The following is an 18,763-nucleotide window of genomic DNA, read 5'->3' on the forward strand; positions in this document are numbered from 1 at the left end:
CAAGGCAAGCGCGGAGATACCCCTTCGGGGGTCGATTCTGGCGCTATATGAGAAACATAATAATAATAATAATAATATACCACACAAAAAACAAATTTTTTATTTTCGAAATGTATCTGAGCTATCGCCCACCTTCCCCGTGTATCTGCAGCTGTCTTAAGAATTTCGGTCAAAATTCGTTTTTGTTTTAGTATGGCTACCCCCGAATAGAAGCACCCAAAGTAGAGCATACCACCAACTCATAACCCATTTGGGATAGTAGTTTTCTTTCCTGATAGCTAATATGAATTTCTGAAAGAAACGCAAAATGGGGTTCATACATTTCAATCTCTTCTTGTACCAATTTTCTCTTTAGTTTACTATTAAGACCGGCCACATTCCAACTTAGTAATCTTAATTTAAAAATTTTTATATCTTATAGTCTTTTCAATAGTATTGAGTCTCCTCTGTTTATAGTCCCTATTGTGCAAATAATTTTTATTTTTATTTAAAGCATACCTATTTCTTGCAATAACATTTTTCTCCCTTCCCCCCCAACTCCCCACCCTTCCCTCCCTTCCATTCTCATAGATCTCCACCCCCAGTGCCTACCCGGAAGTATCCCCCTATCTTATGCTGCCGCTTATGGGGCAGCCATCCAGAGAGGATTCCCTAGGAACCTCAACCCTCTGTATTACTCTCATACAGAAAGACAAATGACCCAAAGCTGTATAGCAGGATTCAAAGGAGATGGAAATTGCCCTTATCAGTTGGAAACACATATAACACCAATAGCAGATTAGCATCATAGCAAGTTAGGCAAATGTATCTTATTGTTTCCATCTCTCCTTTTTTCCCCCATTATTTTCTTAATTAAGGTTTTAATTTAGAGTCCATTTTCGAAAGAAAATGCTCCGCCTCTTTGATGTCGTGAAAAAAATAATTATGACCATACATAATAACTTTGAGGCGGACCGGTTCCTGTAGATAGACCATTGCTCCATGAGACTTAATGGGATCAATCAATTTGCGTAGGCCCCACCTTCTGTCCATTGTTACTTTGCTCAGGTCTGATTTTACAAAAAAAGTTAAGTTATCAATTGTCACTGGAGTTCTTGGTCTGGCTTTCATTGAAACTGCTTGCCTAAGTAAATAATTACCAAAATAGATTAGAAAGGGCCGTGGGTATTTACTCTCCAGGGTTCTGGGAATGATTGGAAGTCTATGTACTCGCTGGAGTTGAGAGTCCCAGTCCCAGTCAAATAGATCCGGAAAGGCCTTTTGTAGTATTTGGACCATATAACCCCTTGCGTCAGCCCCCTCAGACCCTTCAGGTATCCCAAAGAGTCGCAGGTTCTGTTGCCTCTGTCGATTTTCCAAATCTTCGACTTTACTCTGCAGAGTTCCTATTTCTACATTGTGTTGATCCGTTGAAGCCGTAGTAGTAGCAAGCGTTTCCTCGACTTCAACAATTCTTTGTTGTATATCCTCAATTTCTTTTGTTACGCCATTCAGTTTGTTAGTGACTTCCTGGAGAGAGCTGTGGATTTTAGTATTATCCTCCCGTAGTTGTCTGAAGTTGTCTTGTACTTCTTGGCGATGATCCATTAGTGTTTTTAAGATTAGGTCTAAAGATGAGGCATTGGTCGATGGAGAGGTCAGTGGTGAAGAAATGTTAGATATTAGGGCGGAATCGCTATGAAATGAAGTAGATCCAATTTGTTTGTTTTTCTGAGTGTTCCCAATAGTCCCCATAGTATCCTTATTGCCGTCAAGAGTGTTTCCAGTAGATATTGTATTCATAGAAGCGGGAGCGGGGGCGGGGGGGTCAATTGTAGGAAGCAGGGGCAGGGGGAGAGAGTCTAAACCTGCACTAAATAGGGCAGTGTCCCCGGGGAGAATAGTCTGCAGGCTTTTTAAATGATTTTTTTTAAGGCTTTCATCTGCAGCAAACTTATCTGCTGCTGGTTAAGTCGATGGTAATTTGCTTGTTTCTCTTCTTGAGGCTTGAATCTATTTGCTCAGCGGGCTCTGATCTACGAGCAATTTTCCTCCAGCAATGGTTGGTATTAATGTATTTAATAAGGCCGTGGGCATCATATTTCTCCCCCCTTTCTTGGTTTTGTTTTTTGCCTTTCCCTTTTTTTTTTTTTTGGAGCTGAGGATCTATTAGTTTTTAAATGCAGAGAGCTATTCTCTATGTCCTCACGTGTGCTCTCTCCCCTCTCTGTATCACCACCCTCAATTATCTCCTCATATTCCGGGTCATCTGAGTTAACCTCCAAGAATATCTGATTATCAACACCATCATTTCCTTCGGCGCCATCAGCGTCATCAGCGTCATCAAAAAGATTGTCTTTTCTCTCATGAATTATCATCGGAGCTAAGCCCAGTGGAGAGTCGAGAGATTGCGCAGGTTGTGGAGCAGGCTTAGTAATAGCATCCATAATATGGGCCTCTGCCACCGTATTCTTGTTATGTTCTACCTTGCCCAGCTTATCCGCCTTGTAAGTAGCGCACCGTCCCACCAAATCCGACATCGCTTTGCCTTTGCCTTCTTTATCACTGGATTTATCAAATTTATTGGTGGATATTCCTGCTGTTTCGTTTTTGTCCTTACCTTTGTCTTTATCTTTGTTTATAGTATCTGTTGTAGTAGAACTAGTTTTGTTCAGTGCGTCTGGAGATTGTTGAATAGCATGTTGCTTGTCGGGTTGCCTATCAGTGTGCCAGGGCACCCTTGCTACCACTGCTGGTGAAATCGGTTTGAAATTTGGTGGAGTCTCCTCGCCCGCTCCGTTTTTCATGGGAGTGCCTTTAGTGAGTTTGCTCTTGATATTTTTGGGTGCCATTAGCGCAATATGCCTGCTTGATCCCCTTGGTGCAGTGTAATGACTAACAATGTTTGATAGCGTAATTGGTCAAATCATTCGGTAGTTCAATATATATATACCTTCTCAATATATATATACCTTCTCCCCCAAGCACGTCAAGCAATCAGACCGGGGCTAGCCTTGATTTTCAGGCACCGGTTCTAAGTTCTACTACAGTTCTTATTACAGTTGCTTTAGTCTTACTGGCAGCTCAGACTATATGCCACTGGTAAATTGCATCCAAGAGCCACTGGTGAACAAGCTCCTCAAAAAAAAAAAAAAAAAAAATTTTAAATGTTAAAAAAAACCAACGTATTTTACCTGGCAAATCGGCCAGTGAAGGCAGCCTCTCTATTTCGGTGGTTCGTCTCTCCAACACAGTTTGTTACCAGCTTTAGAGGCTGTGGGAGAACATCTATCTCTGCCTCTGCTTGCACTTCCAATGCAGTTGAGCGCCCTTGCAAGGGTGCTCCAAGCGTTCACCTTCGCCGACTTGGTGACTCTTCCTCCCGGCAGTTTTAGCAAACGGCAGCCCTCCAAAGCACCGCCGAGCCTGAGCCGAAGCCCAAGCCCGATCCAGGTCAAACAAAACTACAGCAATTTTCTCACGCTGAAGACACTGCAGCGTCAGCCACGGCTAGGGATAAAAGAATCAGGTCTCCCGTCAATCACGCAAGTAACATTGTATCTCTGCAGCGCTATCGAAGGGCTTTTTGCTGGCAGCGCGAGACACGACTCGGAAAAGCTTCTGGAAAAGATTGTTCCCGTCTTTTCGGCAACCAGAGCGTTTCAGAGATTACAAGGGCATATCCGGCGTATTCGGCATTTTCAGTCACTCAGCTGTAGAGAGCGCGAGGGGTTGAGGGTTCACATCGGGAGCCTCCTCTCCGTGGCGTCGTCACACCGCCATCTTGCTTCCCTTAGGATTTCCCCAATTAAATTATTCTCAAAATAAATAATGAAAATAAAGTGTAAATGAACTTGAACTTCTGTTAGATATTGTATGTGTGTAGAAGGGATGGAAGTATTACAGAAATAACTGTTTTCGAGGAAAAAGTTTAAAGGAAGACTTACTGTACTCCTGGCCTTTCTGTTTTTTCTACCTGCAAACTGTAAGTGCCCAGCCAGCTGGTAACAGGTTAGGAAATAGACTCTCAAATTTTAATTTCAGACTTTTGAATGGAAGCTACTGTGCTGGTCAAACAATATATATGTATTCTCATTTGCCCCTACTGACGAGTACCCTTCTCAGTTCCTTCTTTTTCCCTGACTGAAATGAATTAGAAATGACATCCCTTGCACACAGAAGTTCTATAATGACAACCACTGATGCAATGAATAAACAACTGGTGCATATGGAGAAAAAAGATGATCCCAGTAGACTTTTAACTTTATTTTTAAGTAGAGAGGGATGAGTTTTGTAAATGTGATTATAAAGCAGGCATGATACAAAGAATATCTTCTATTGGTAAGGAAGCAATGCACCATTCCCAAGAGCCATCGCTTTTCTGGATATAAGTCACTATTACTGGCGAGACACAGTGGACGAAAGTAAACTGTAGAAAGGTGTAGGCAATTGGTCAAATAGCACTCAACCTTCCATTACACTTCCTCCCCCTAACCCATTTGGTCTCTGATTCATATTCTCACACTTTAGAATAAATGACCTCCAACATCCTTCCTCTCATATCCTGGAGAGTGATGCTATCTTCAGGTTGACTACCTGTCCACCATGCATCTGTAGAAGTCCTTCAAAACAAAAGAGGACCCAGGACACATTTATTGATTTGTCCTTTAGTGTGAAGTATTTCTCCTGTCTCTTACTGGATGATGTTCAATAGCAGGGAAGACAAGTTCAAACGATGCCCAATTGCTCAATTCTGTACAGTCCTTAGTACATTTTTAGAAGCTGAGGATTTACAGAATTTACCTTTTATCCTCAAGCTTCCCCCCATCATTTCCTCTTTCTCTCCTTTGACTTAACAGAGCTATAAGAAACACCTTACATGGGGAAATTGAGTCAAAGCCCCAGACCACAGTTGAGTTTAAGAAGTTCCAATCAATAGCAGCTGGTGTTGTCAAAGAGTGGCTGGGAGGGAGAGGGGTCAGGGAACAACAGATGACAAATTAAGAAAAAACATTTAAAAAAAGAACTCACCTGCAGCCGGCTACGTCACGCTCTTCTGCTCCTCTCCTCTGTAGGCACAGGCTCCTAGACTTGACTGCGGCCAATCCTGACGCTGCTCTCATGATGCTGGAAGCAGTGTAAGGATTTGCCTGAGCAGTCTGAATTTGTACTGCCTATCAGACTGGAAGGCTGTGTCGGCTGTCTTAAACCAGGCAACGCAGGTTGAGTTGAAGACTGCTTCAGTGTGCAACACGGTTTGGCCCACAGTGGACTTACCACTCCTCCTGTGGCCTGTCATCCCCATTGTCCCGCCCCCTATGACTCGCAAGGAAAGGAAAAAATAAATCAATAATAAAACGTGTTTCCTGCTGTTTAAAGGCAGCTGGCATGGAGGGCGACACTTCTCCACCATATCGGAGAAGGCGCCGCTGGTTCCAATAAGTTCCCAGAGGCAGTGCCTCACATTTCTGACCCTGGTTTCCTTAGGTGGTTCACGGCTCCTACAGGCTACAACCTTCTCAGTTGCTACGGTTGCAGCCAGTTATGGCAAAGTAGGCCACTGAAGAATGTCTGGTTAAAGTGAAAGCTACTTTAGAAGCTATAGAGTCCATCCTGCCTGCAGAAAGAAGGTAGAGATATCACATACACTATTTTTGTTGTACTGAAGAATGCAGATTGGCTGTCAGCTTACTTTATATATAACACATGAACCAGTCCTTTCTATCTTATGAGATTCAAGATGCTAATCACAGCCAGCCCAGATGATAGCAGTATTTCGTGTACTCGCGATAGGAGCAGTCATACCATAAAAAAACACTATGTGCAGTCTAAAATCCTGGAGTCACCTTACCCCACAAGGATTGGTGTCATCATTGGATTTTGAGTCAGAAGCAAAAAATGCATCAACACTTTAATTGTAAACAATATTTCTGTTTCACATATTTTTGCTAGTGTAGTGATAATTAAAATGTGTTGTAAAGCTGCGTTGTTTTACATCACTGTGTAGCATGCTCACAGACAGTTGCTAAGGAAACTAACACTATCAGTACAAGACATGCGTCCCTTTAGCAAAAACTTTCATATCTATGTCCCAGTAGTGTAATTTTTGCATCAGTTGAAGGTCCACTGATACCTTAGTCTTGATAACGGCCTAGTAATAGTATCTATCACAGCTGTAGCTGCAAACCTCCTGGTTCTTGTACTCAAGACGTACAATTTTGTTGTGTTTTCAAGACATTTACCCACAGATCTTCCTGGAACTAAACAAGATGATATAAATCATTGGGATCATTTTGGGCACAGCATTTTCCAAAACATTCCTCCACTTCCTAGCGATGGAAACCATGGTTCTCATCCAGGAGGGCAACTTCTTGATGGTCTGGTAGTTCAAGAAGCATTTGAGGTTAAATGCTTCCTACATTGAGGCTGTTCCCCATTGACAACTGAATGTGATCCGTGCTACTTTGTCTGGCAGACCTGAAACCGGAAGAAGGGGTTTCTGTAAATGAATAGTACCTGACATATGTCATTGAACCATGTGCTGTGTGATGCATATGAAAAGGTAGTATTGTTACACAATTTTTTATCATTTACCTTGAAATTTATCAACAGGAACGTGGCGGAATAATGTCGCTTACAGAAGTCTACTGTCTTGTAAATAGAGCAAGAGGAATGGAGGTATGTTTTACTGCTATTGTTATTTATGTTGTATGCATGTGTTGTGTGGCATTGTTTGCTAACAATAATATTGATAGGGAAATGTGTAAAAATGTTAGAAAAAGTGTGAGATAAAGATACTAAAAATCACAGATGAAGTAAATGCAAGTACAAATTGTTTAAAGTTATGGAGTTGTCTCAAAGCACATTTCAAATCTGATTCATGGGTTAGTTCATATTATCTCACCTGCATTTTCTGGTGCTGAATCAGAATGCACCAGTTGAACAGCTGCACGATGTGGGGTACCTCATTGGAGTGCCACGTCAAATGCTAATTTGCAGATATTGAGTTGGCTAGCTGGAAACAAACAAAGATGTTGCAGTGTTGTCTGGTCTCAGGCTCGAAGCTTGTTCTTGACATTGAAGCTCCAGTGATATCAAATGATCTGTTAAACCATTGACTGCTGCTTGTCAATGTGGGTTCAGACATGGATGCAGTTGGCTCAGGGGATGGTGTGTGTAAGTCTCCAACTGAATTAAGTTACCTCTTCAAATCACAGCTGGATGTAGGATGCAAGGAATAGCACAGACAAAAGGAGCTTTGCACACTTGTCTGTTTGATGTCCATTGGAACCCCTCAAGACAACAACCCCTTTATTAACAGCTAATCATTTTTAGAGCTATATTGTATGCCTAACCTCATAAGATACAGTAGTGCCAGCATAAGTGGTAACATTAGTCTCCATTCAGTATGAAGCTCTTCACTGCCATTTTGCTTGGTTCGTGCTATGGAACTGCCATATACATAAATACTGTACATATGTCAAATGGTGTTTGTGCTTTCATTTTAGTGTTAGACACAATAAATCACAGGATCTTGATCATCTGACTGGAAGCCCCAAAGCTGAGAAGCACAACATAGGTTGTTTTTTCTTATTCTTGGACAATTGTTCACAATATGCCACCTTGCCCCCTTTCATGTCTTCTTCTCATGCCCTTACATGTAGGGTTCCTAAATGTTGCTACCACAGTAGAGCATTGTTCAAAACATACTGTTTTACACTGGCTGAATGATATCAAGTTATGGCCGGGGATATTTAGCTACGCAGATGATACCCATATTTTAGTTCTGATTAATATTAATGCAGTACTGAGATCTGCATACTTTTGGGACCTTTACTTTGCTATTTATGACTGGATATAGACCAACAACCTAACAATCACAGCAGCAATTGTCATTTGTCAGCCAGGATTACTCATGGCCTTTGTCCAACCGCAGCTGGATATGTCCAACTGGATAACAATTTACCAATCAGCATTCCCAGTGGGGCAGTTTCAAGTTGTTGTGGTGCTCTTCACATAGAAGTGTGAAGCTGTCACCCACGTACCTTTGAAAGGCCACAGAACTTCAGGATGACGTACAATATGATTTCTATATACATTTGTGAGTTCTTCATTCTTTATGATGTGGGAGTTTGAATGGTACAATAAATGCATGCACAATAGTAAAGATCCAACTATTGTTAGGCTGTATGAGTACCTTATACTGGCTGCTAAACGATTTATAAAGCGCATAGCTGCCCAAGCGATGGGGCTTCCCGGCACTAATCCTAATAAAAGAGCGAAATGCCAGAAGGAACCTATCGCAGAGTGCTGCAAGAAAAACTAAGTAGAGAACAACCATGGCTCCATCATTTTCCCGAAGGACCAGTGGTTCTGGACACTCCTAATAGACAGAGGGAGTGAGTTCCAGAGGGTAGGGGCCTTAACATAGAGGGAAAGTCCTCCAGCTCTGACACTTTTAACACAGGGAATTCAAGCCAGAATCTGATCAACTGAACGAAGTGGCTGCAAGGGTAGATACAGGGACACTAGATTGGGCAAGATGTGGGCTTCCTGGGAGAAGAAGATCTTATGAGTGGTGCACAAGGTCTTAAAGTGCACATGCTTCTCCACAGGGAGCGAGTGCAATTTACGAATAAGACCGGAGACAGGACATTGGCGTGTAAGAGAGAACAGCAGCCTGGCTGCGGCATTTTGAGCCAGCTGGAGAATGTGGGTGACAACTGGGAAAGGATGGCTGCCTGTATGTTTACTTGTCGGACGGAAATGTAAACAAAACAAGAATAGGTTTAAGTCCAAAACACTTACCTGCCACTGATTTCGCCTGTGCTTCAATAGTTAAAGCGTTGTGCACCAAAACACCAAGGTTTTTGACCATCAACTTGGGACACGGAGGGCATTCGAGTGAGGGAGAAAACCGATGGTCACCCCAAAAGTCGGTATCTTCCCTAGAAGGAGAATCTCAGTTTTGCCTGCGTTTAGTTGCAGACGATTAGCCTCCATCCACTCTGCAACGGCTACCATTCCCCTTTGGAAATTAGCATGTCTGACATGGGTTTGCTGTAAAAAGAGAGCACAAGCTGGGTGTCTTCTGCGTAGGACACCAGCGTGAGCTCCAGGGATTTCACAATCTGAGTCAATGGTTCAATATAGATAATAAAGAAAGTGGGGCTCAGAGAGGAACCCTAGAGAACGCTGTGCTGCAGAGTGGACAAATTAGAGCTGTATAGGGGAGAGATAAACTGAAAAAAGCAGTCAGAAAGATAGAAGGCGAAACCAGTCTTAAGCAAGCCTACCTATACCAATCTCCTGAAGGCGTTGAAGCCAACGTTTGTGGGAGACTGTGTCCTAAGCGGCAATCAGGACTTGTGAGCATAGTATTGGAGTGTGCAGAAGTGTGAGCAGCATTGGAGTCCAGGTGTTGGAGACCTAGTACCTGCTGTCATTTTTATCAGACACCTGTCACATTCTGAGTTGAAGCATTTAGCAGGAATGCATTCCAGGCCATTGACAAATGTCTGTGACCTCTGTATCATATATTTGTCTGTGGACCAGGTCTGGACATCTAGTCATCTTGTGAGCAAGGCAGTCCTTATTATACTTCAGTAACATTATTGAATAACTAATGTCATATGTGATGTTATCAGGCATGTCATTGATGATTTCATCGTAGGTTTCATTTGTGACGTTACCGGAAGTGCATTGTATTAGGCTTGCTTTACGTTTACATCTGAGATATGGCCTGAAGAAGAAAGATAAGTTGGGGCACATGATTCAAAACAGTGTGTGTTAAAGAGGAAGACCAAAGCAGAATTATTTGTCAAGGGTTGTAAATGGCACTTGTTTGTCATGCAATGTCCAGTAGTGTTTAAACTGAGTTTGAGGTCATTGTGTGCACTGTAATTGACTGTTTACATATGTGGCTTGAGCCATGTACTTTATGACTTTAGGAGATTAGTATGTTTAGAACTTCACGAATACTGCTCTTTAAGGTTGCAAGGGTCATATTTCTGATTTATTTCTCTTTCATGCTAGAAATGTTTGTATGGTGCTTTTAGTATTGCGCTCCTATGCCCAGTGGTACAATGTTTTCCCCTCAATTTCTGTTCCATCTGTGTTCAGGTTTCAAGGTTATATTATTTGCGTAGTTACCAAAAACCATCGCAATGCAATAAAACAGACCATAAATACACCCAGTAAAATATAGCTTCTAATCCATAACTGGTAGCCTTGATCACCCTAAACATTTTTTAATTACATAGCTGTAATTAAAAAGAGCAGCATTATCAGATAACAGCCAAATTCTTCACAGGGGAGCCGAGGGCAAAGTGTGCAATGTGCTAAAGTGCTTCAAGTGTTTTTAGTGCTAAAATTAAGGTTTTACTACTCAGCGTAATTTTCTCAGCGAAGTGAATTCGAGCAAGAGTAAATGTAATTTTTTTGGCCTGCCACCCACAAAAGTGAAACTGCCCAGATGAGGGACTCCCTTGGATCAGCTGGCCCCTCCCTCAAATTCACTTTTAGTGTTTTCCTATGAATATTTTGAAGTTACAGAGCCAGTGGGCAGGGCTACTGTCTGTGATTGGAAAGTGGAACAATGTTGGAGCCAGTCAGACTCTGGTTCTGGGTGCAAAGAGCGCAACTTGCAAAGTGCGTCCAAGTTTCGCCCTTTCTGCATAGTTTGGACCGCAAAAAGGAGATGGTCGGGAACAGATGTAGTTATGGCCTGCCATCTTATGAAATGCTAGATGGATCATGATTAAGGCACTGTGTTGACTCTTTTTGGCGTTTTCCTTCCCACCAGTGCGAGGAACTTTTCCAATTGACAGTTCAACTGCGGATCCCTAGGGGTGAAGCAGTCCGGTACGGCCTGCCTCCATGTGCGGATCCCTCTTTGATTGAACTGGGCCTTGAGCAGCTGCCTCCTCTCCTTCAGCAGGTCTTTGCAAGTGCGGACGGTCTTTTGTGACTTTGCCACTGGGGGAGCCATTTCTGAAGCGAACTGCTGTTGCTGCCAGAACCCTTTGGCGATTTAAAGGCCATTTGGATTTCTTGACTCTTGTGCTTTTGCCCACCCGCCTCCCGCCGCCTGACTCCTGCTTCACCTCGGGGTCTGGCCGCCGAGCGGAGCGCGGTGTGGGGAGAACAAACTACATCTCCCAGCATCCTCTGCGGCGCAAGCCGCGTCATTCGCGTGCCAGGAGGCTCTTAAGTTTGCAGTCACCCCCGTCTCGCGGGACGCCGGGCGAAGCCCGGGCAAAGGGCGGGCCGTCTGAGGCCGTCTGAGGCCGTCTGAGGCCGTCTGAGGCCGTCTGAGGCCGTCTGAGGCCGTCCGAGGTCGGACTAGGTTGGGTTGGGCCAGGGACCCTGCCTGAAAATTCTTCTGCACACTTCTGGATACAGCCCTTCTTGGTCTACTCTGCATCAGGTAATTAAAACTACTGCTGAATCCTGTGAGTAACCATCTTGCTCTGAGTGTATTGTCCATCTCAATCATGCCCGGGAAAAAGCAAACTCCAGTCAATAACACCATGGAGAACTATCTTGTTCAAGTCGTGGCAAAAATAAATAGCGACAGGAGATCCTCACTGGGATTAGACTCATCTAACCAATCTCCTTTGGCCGATAAAGAGACAGAGGATTCTTTTGCACTACTAAATAGCAGCATCTCCGGTGTGGTACATGACTCTCTCCACGATACAATTACCATCCAGCCTAGCGGCATAGTTGCTACTACCGAAGACAATAGTGACAGCGAAGTGGTGGCTGTGATATCTACTAATAACGAGTCCCCTATCCCTACTGCCGTCCCTGTTCCAGCCCCGAGGGTTACTGGGGGCAAAAGAAAGGTCATACAAAAACGGGGGGGTTTAAGGTCTGCTAGAAACAAAGTTGCAACACCACCAAGGAAAATACTTGAAGATGAGGAGGATGATCTGACTGGGGAAGCTTATGTGACCCTCTCCAATGCTCAATTCAATAAACTATGGAGCATGATGGACACAAAAATTAAAGGTATAGTTAAACCCCTGGTTAGTAAAATAGACAAACTAACTGCTGAGGTCAGCAAACTGGAAGGTTTACTAGAAAAAACTCTGGGGGAGGTAGGAAACCTCCCTGAAGTCATCGTGTCCAGTGTAGAGCCATTAGTGAGTAAGATACAATCATGCGAAATCAGTGGACCTACTCCTATTGCTGCGCCAAATCCTCCAATGGTACCACTGATTAATCCACTTGGTGGTGCCTCTGGTGTTGTACCCCCCGTTCCTCCAATTGATGATTCTAATACTGGGAAAGGGTCTTTCGAGCTTGTAGTGGAAGCTTCGCCACTAGTTCTCGTACTTGCAAATGTCCCTCCACTAGCATCTGGTGAGGTCGAATCGACATCATCCTTATTAAATAAATCTTTATCATGGCTCACTAATAATATGGTAATTTCACCCTGGGGAAAGCAGCAATTATCTGAAGAACTTGTAAATGCCAGAAGGGTAGAGTGGATTGGTAATAGGGTAAAAAGGTTCAAGGGGGATTGCGTTGTCCTCAACTTCTCAGACCCTGAGGTCCTGCCAAACATCTTGCCTAACATCTTACCTCCTCAGCGAAGATCCACTTCAATTGTTCCATTGACTCTGGACTTTTTCTATCCTCGGAAAGGTAGAGGCCCGAATTCAAGTACCTTAAGAACAAAATGGAACGTTGTGGCCAAAAGGGGCAGTAAGGATGTTGGTTTTACTGAGTGGGGACTAGGCTTGGAAAACAGATTTTCTGCCCTTTCAAACTTAGATGCCTGTGATTGACAACCATTTAACCCCATGCCTTTGTTGCAAATTACCCTTGATGCATGTACTACTGGGGAGCCCAGTCATTTAATAGGTGCTCAAAATGAGATTCACAACCCTAAGGTCATAGTAGGACCAACTAATGTAAATGTAAACGATAATGGTACTGATGACGCGATGTTGAACGGGTCTGTTCCCAGCTCTAAACCAATCACGGCAAAGGTCACTGGGAATCTATTGTCCTGGAATGTGGCTGGGCTATGCTCCAAACTGGATTGCGGAGACTGGTTTGGGTTTGTTAGCCAGTACGATGTTTGTATTTTTCAAGAGACATGGGCCTGTGATCCTGTTTTCGCTCTGGGGTACTTACATTTCTATGTTCCGGCCACTAAGGGCCCTAAAGGACGCCCGATGGGGGGCCTCACCATATGGGTCCGTCCGTCCCTAAAGGTTGTAGTGAAAAATGTGGAGCTCCATCAAAAAGATATCCAGCTCATTAGACTCACGAGTGTTTCATCCATTTCCATCGATATCTATAATATATATGCTAGAGGTGGAAGTGCAGGAAAATCAGAGGTCCTTCTGACCCTGTATAATCTTTTAGAGACACATTCTTCTAGGAAGAACATAATAATTGCAGGCGACTTAAATCGCACGTTTGAACCACTAGATACTGGCGATGCTTTCTTGGGTGCAGAGGAAGATAAGCAATGGGATATTCCCGCACTAGACACTACTCCAGTAACTCGCTGGACTGAGGATATTTTAGGTCTAAATGCAATGTGCCTCGAACATGGTTAAGAGCTCTGAACGGTCGGACAAAGTCAGATAGAGTACCAGCTATGACTTTCAACAACGGGAGAAACAAAAGCCACATTGATTATGTCATCTGTAGCATGTCTCTTTGGTCATTTGTCAGCGATATGGTTGTAATGGAAAGGCTTGAGAGCGATCATAACCCTTTATGTGTTTTTCACAAATGGTGGTTGTCTGATGATATTGTTCCTAGTCCCTGTGACGAACCTTTACCCCCGTTGATTGTACCAACAAATGACATGCGCAGGCTGAGGTGGACAAGTGTTAGGACAGACCAGCTGGTTTTAGAAAAAATAGGAGTGGCGACAGATAAGGCTATTATGGCCCTAGAGTGTGTGGCTGGTTATTCCCCGAGCCAAGACAATACTACTAGGGTTCATGAGATTCTCTTTAATGAAATCAAATGTCATTTCTTAAAACCTGTAAACAGAAAGAGGGTATGTGCTTATAGAGCTGCTAAATGGTATAATCATGACTGTAAGGTGGCACAAACCTCTCTGGGAGCCGCAATCAAGAGTAAAAATGTGGGGGCTATTAGATCTGCTAGGAAACATTATAAAAACTGTATTGTCAAAGCGAAAAGAGACTGGGACGAAGCCCATTGGAACAAGCTGAAATGTGCAAGTGATCGAAAACACTCTAGATTATTTTGGCACATTGTCAAATGGGGTCAAGAAAGGATTGAAGAGGCAAGTACCAACAACGTCCCACAGGATGCCTGGGTCAAATTCTTTAGTGAACAGTATGCAACTAGGGATCAGACTGTAAATAGTAGTTGCCCGACTCTTTTATTGGCAGAAGATAACGTTTTCACGCAGAGTGAAATACTGTCTGCCCTTAAAACTGTTCATAGTGGCCGTGCTCCTGGCATCGATGGGGTTCCAGCGGACGTTTTTCTAAATGACACTGGAAGGTGGTGTAAATACATTTATCTGCTAATAAACCACATTGCCAGAGGTGCAGATATCCCGGTATCATGGCGGGGTGCTGTAATCATTCCGGTATACAAAAAGGGAGATCGTGCCCAGCCTTGCAACTACCGCCCAATCAGTCTAATTGATACTGTCCAAAAAATTGTGGGGCGAGTGATTGTCAACAGATTGCTTGATTGGGCGGAGGATCACAATATTTTATCTCCCTTCCAGGCTGGGTTCCGCAGGGCAACCAGCACTGTGGATCAAGTCTTTCGCTTTCAACTGATCCAGTGGAGGACCGTGGTGCTAGGTGGAGGCAGCCTTTATGCGGCATTTGTCGATCTACGGGCTGCCTTCGACCTGGTACCACGGGCAAAACTGTGGGATGTGCTTGCGGCTTTAGGGGTCCCAGGGGTCTTGTTGTCCTTGATCATGAGATTGCACGAAGGTACTTATGCCAAAATCCAATGGGGTGGGTACGGTAATGATACTGCCGAATTTCCTGTTGAGCGCGGGGTTCGGCAAGGGTGCTCAATGGCCCCAACTTTGTTCACCCTTTTTATTAATGGTATCGTCCCCCGTATGCAATCTCAGGTAGTGGATGCTCCCTCTCTCGCAGGTGTAAAAGTTCCTATTTTAATGTTCGCCGATGATACGTTAATTTTATCTAAAACCCCAAGTGGTTTGCAAAAAGCATTGGCAATATTTGACGAGTTCTGTGGGGATCACGGTTTGGAGGTGAATGCTTCTAAAACAAAACTCATGGTTTTTAATCCGCATAGAAATTTTAAACCCAAAATCTCCATGAGTGGACGCATTCTTGAGGTTGTAAAATCATTTACTTACCTGGGGATCCTTATCTCTAATGACAACAGGTGGCACCAACATCTTAATATTGCTACATTAAGGCACAAGCAATTAGCTGGTACCATTATAAAGGAACACAGGAAATCGCTGACCAAACCGATTAAACCACCCCTGATCATATACGAGGCAAAAGCATTTGGGTCACCTTTGTATGGGGCTGAGCTGTGGGGGCATGAAAATCTGCAGGAACTCCAAACATCAGAGAATAAATTCTTTAGGACACTCACAGGTACCCCACAGAGTAGTCCGTTATTGCCCCTGAGATATGAGCTTGGCAGGAGAGAAATCTCGGAAATGGCCAAACTACGACCGATTCTATATTGGCGTAGGCTTTGGACCACGCCTGAGCTCTCCCACTACGCGGATGGGTTCATTGATGTCATTAAAGCAGACCGCTTTAATAAAATTAGATGGTTCAAAGCACTAAAACTTGCACTATTCGAACTAGGACTAAATGCATTATGGTCCGATCCAGTTGGGGCATCATTTCCCACCAAGTCAACCTTAAAAAACATCTTTTGGGAACGGGTTGCTAATAGGAGTTTGCTCAGTACCAACAGCGGGTCCATGACCACCAGTTTTCTTGAAGTTAAACTGTACCCTATATATGAATTGTATTGGGATTACATATCGAACCCCATGGATAGGAAACTGCTCTTCCAACTAAGGGTTGGTTCCCTCCCTCTTCGTAATTTAACATCTAAGTGGAAAGCAGGAGGTCCAGCTACTTGTCCAGTTTGTGGGGAAGGAAACAAAACCCTTGGACACTTTTTGTTCTCCTGCCAAGTATATTCTGCTCCAAGGCGAGCCTGGCTGGCACCTATGTGCAGGAACTTAGGTACAAAAAGCAGCATGGTAGCGTTGCGTATTGTTAGATCTACTTCTTTGACTTGGATCACAATTGCCACCGCAAAGTACTTGGGGTGGGCGTGGGTAATAAGGCAGAGATTGCTAGTAGGGTAACTACTCTCTGCCTATTTGTTCAGAGACTGCTAGACTATTGTCTATTCTCTGTAACGGTTCATTTTATGTGTCATTCGGAACGAAATTTTAATGATTTTTAGCACAATGTTACTGTAATCATTTTTAACTGTATTTTTAACAGTAATGAACTTTACACCTGTGATCATGTTGAGAAATAACTTTTTTAATAATGTGATATGTGCTTATGTCTAAAATGACTTTTGTAATTTAATTGACTTTCTTATTACATGTTTGTATGTCTGCTTTTATGAGTAATACTCGAATAAAGCACTTTTGAATTGATTGATTGACTTTGCCACACAAACGGTAGGCACTTAAAGTAGCCTACCTCTGCCAGTGCTGGAGGTGCAGAGCAGATTACAGTAGCCCCACACCATATTTCAGAAATTGCTCCTTGAGGGTTCTGGATTAGCCCAAGCTAAAATATTTTTGTGGGGCAAGTGAGCCGTAGCTAGTTAGTGACATCCAGGCATGAGCTCTGCCTGAAAAGGCAGCCCCGTCTTCCACTAGCGAAAGGAGCTTTATTAATTTCCATGCTGATTTTTTGAAAACTGTACGGCTGGCGGAGCCTTATCAGAGGTGGGTCATCCGGTGTTAGTTAGGGATTCTTGAAGGTAAGCTCTGGTGGGCGATGTGTCTCTCTGTTGCAGCTCCTGCCATAGATAGTAGTTTAGAGTGCAGGGGCCTGCCTTCCTGTTATTGCCCAGCAGATTAAAGATGTTCCTTCCCTGTCCAGGAACAGGAGTTCGCTGTCACATGTTATTGTTGGTAAAAGTTTGGCCTAGATTACCTGGAGGAGGGGGGACAGCATTGGCCCTGTCAGTTTTGATGTTAAATTCTTTAGTGTCACTGCCAATTGCCTCCTTCTGATGCGCAAAAGTGGCCCTCTTTGTCGACGATTACCCCAACATTTTTATATTCTGTTGCGGTCTTGATTTGTGTCTTACCCCAGTATCAGAATGGTGCCCTTTCCTGTAGTTATTAATACCCATATTGCGTGCCTTGCCAAAGCTGACGTTCAAGCCATTCTCAGCAGAGTATTCCTGCATTGTGTTGAGAGAGTGTTGTAGGCCCACCTGAGTTTGACTAACCAGGACCACATCGTCAGCATAGAGGAAGCTGGACAATGCCGAGCCCCCTAGCCCAGGGTCATGGGAGTTGCAGGCATTTAGTGCCTTCATCAGGCCAGTCATAAAAATGTTGAATGAAGTGGGAGCCAGGATGCACCCCTGCTTCAGCCCTTTGCTTTTTGGTATACACCGGGAGAGGTGTGTTCCTGCACCCAGCTTCACCTGCATCTATTTATCCGCGTGGAGCATTATTACCTAGTCCAGGAGCATTAATAGCTAGCCCAGCAGGGTCTGCGGAATGTTCCAGTGGGCCAGCTTACTGCAGAGCCTGCCCTGGGCTACATGGTCGAAGGCTGCCCTGAAGTAAACGAAACTGAGATGAAATGGCAGCTTGGAGAATTTTGCCATGTAGATAAGGAGTGACATGGCCAAGATGTTAGTTTTCGTGTCTGATGTTCAGGAGAATCCTGTTTGATCGAGTGATATAATGGCATTCTCAGAAGTTCCAAGTTTATGGTGCCTGCTTCCCACAAATAGTTATTTGTGGTGCTGCGTCTGAGGCTAGAATGCCAGATGTTGGTGTAAGAAGGCGATTAGTTGCAATCCAGGCATCGGCGAGCTCGTTGCAGGGCCAGCCATCCTCACTGATGTCACTTTATCTGAGGCTATTTTTTTGGTTGCGCTTCCCTCCTTAGCAGGCCAAGGAGGGGCGGTGGCTGAAGATGTGCCCCTGCTGTGGGGGTCAGTGGTGCTTCCAGGGAGTTGCCCTATGTGCACCCCGGGCTTCTCTGGTGTGATACTCATGCTCTTGAGTGATGATGCTCCCACAGCTTCAGGCCGAGCTCTCTCCCTCCCCCCCCCCCCCCCCCCCAAAAGGTTTGGTGGGGGGGGGGGGGGCTCTTCGGAATAGGTTTGGCTAACAGGAATTGGTACATTTGTGCTCTTTAGATGGTGCTTCCACAGTTTCCAGCCTAGCTTCCCCTCACACCTGTGATTCGATAAGGGAGGGACTCTTCAGTAGAGGTTTGTCTAATGCATACTGCTGTATCCGGTGGATGAATGTCCGGGTCTGAGGGTATGTCCGCTGATTTTCCAGGTGGAGGCCTGAAGAAAGGGTAAATGCCTGTATGATTTAGGATGGTCTTTTTGTTCCATCCTTTCCTCCTTTGGCTCTGCCTTTGCCTTGCATTTCTTTTTGTTCTCAGGGAGCCTTCCAGAGTTGGGTCTCCTTCGGAAATAAGATCCGAAAGGTCTGATAGGGGAGGTTCCCCCAGCGATCTATTGAGATTTTGCAGCTGAAAGCTTGTTGAAGTGACTGATGCGGGTTGGTGCTCAATATGGAAGTGCTCTTCTG

At 44.1% G+C, this 18,763-nt stretch overlaps 1 protein-coding gene across 1 annotated transcript in view; it reads left to right on the forward strand.

Annotated features, from left to right (window-relative positions):
• The window catches only part of VPS36 (vacuolar protein sorting 36 homolog), a 262,064-nt gene that overhangs the window by 220,573 nt on the left and 22,728 nt on the right, over positions 1–18,763 (forward strand). Inside the window, exon 10 of the mRNA XM_086935046.1 lies at positions 6,592–6,657. Within this exon, the coding sequence (XP_086791172.1) occupies positions 6,592–6,657 (66 nt within the window). The remainder of the gene's footprint in view (positions 1–6,591; positions 6,658–18,763) is intronic.

Source organism: Lissotriton vulgaris, chromosome 8, assembly GCF_964263255.1.
Source record: "Lissotriton vulgaris chromosome 8, aLisVul1.2, whole genome shotgun sequence".
In the NCBI taxonomy this organism is placed as follows: Eukaryota; Metazoa; Chordata; class Amphibia; order Caudata; family Salamandridae; genus Lissotriton; species Lissotriton vulgaris.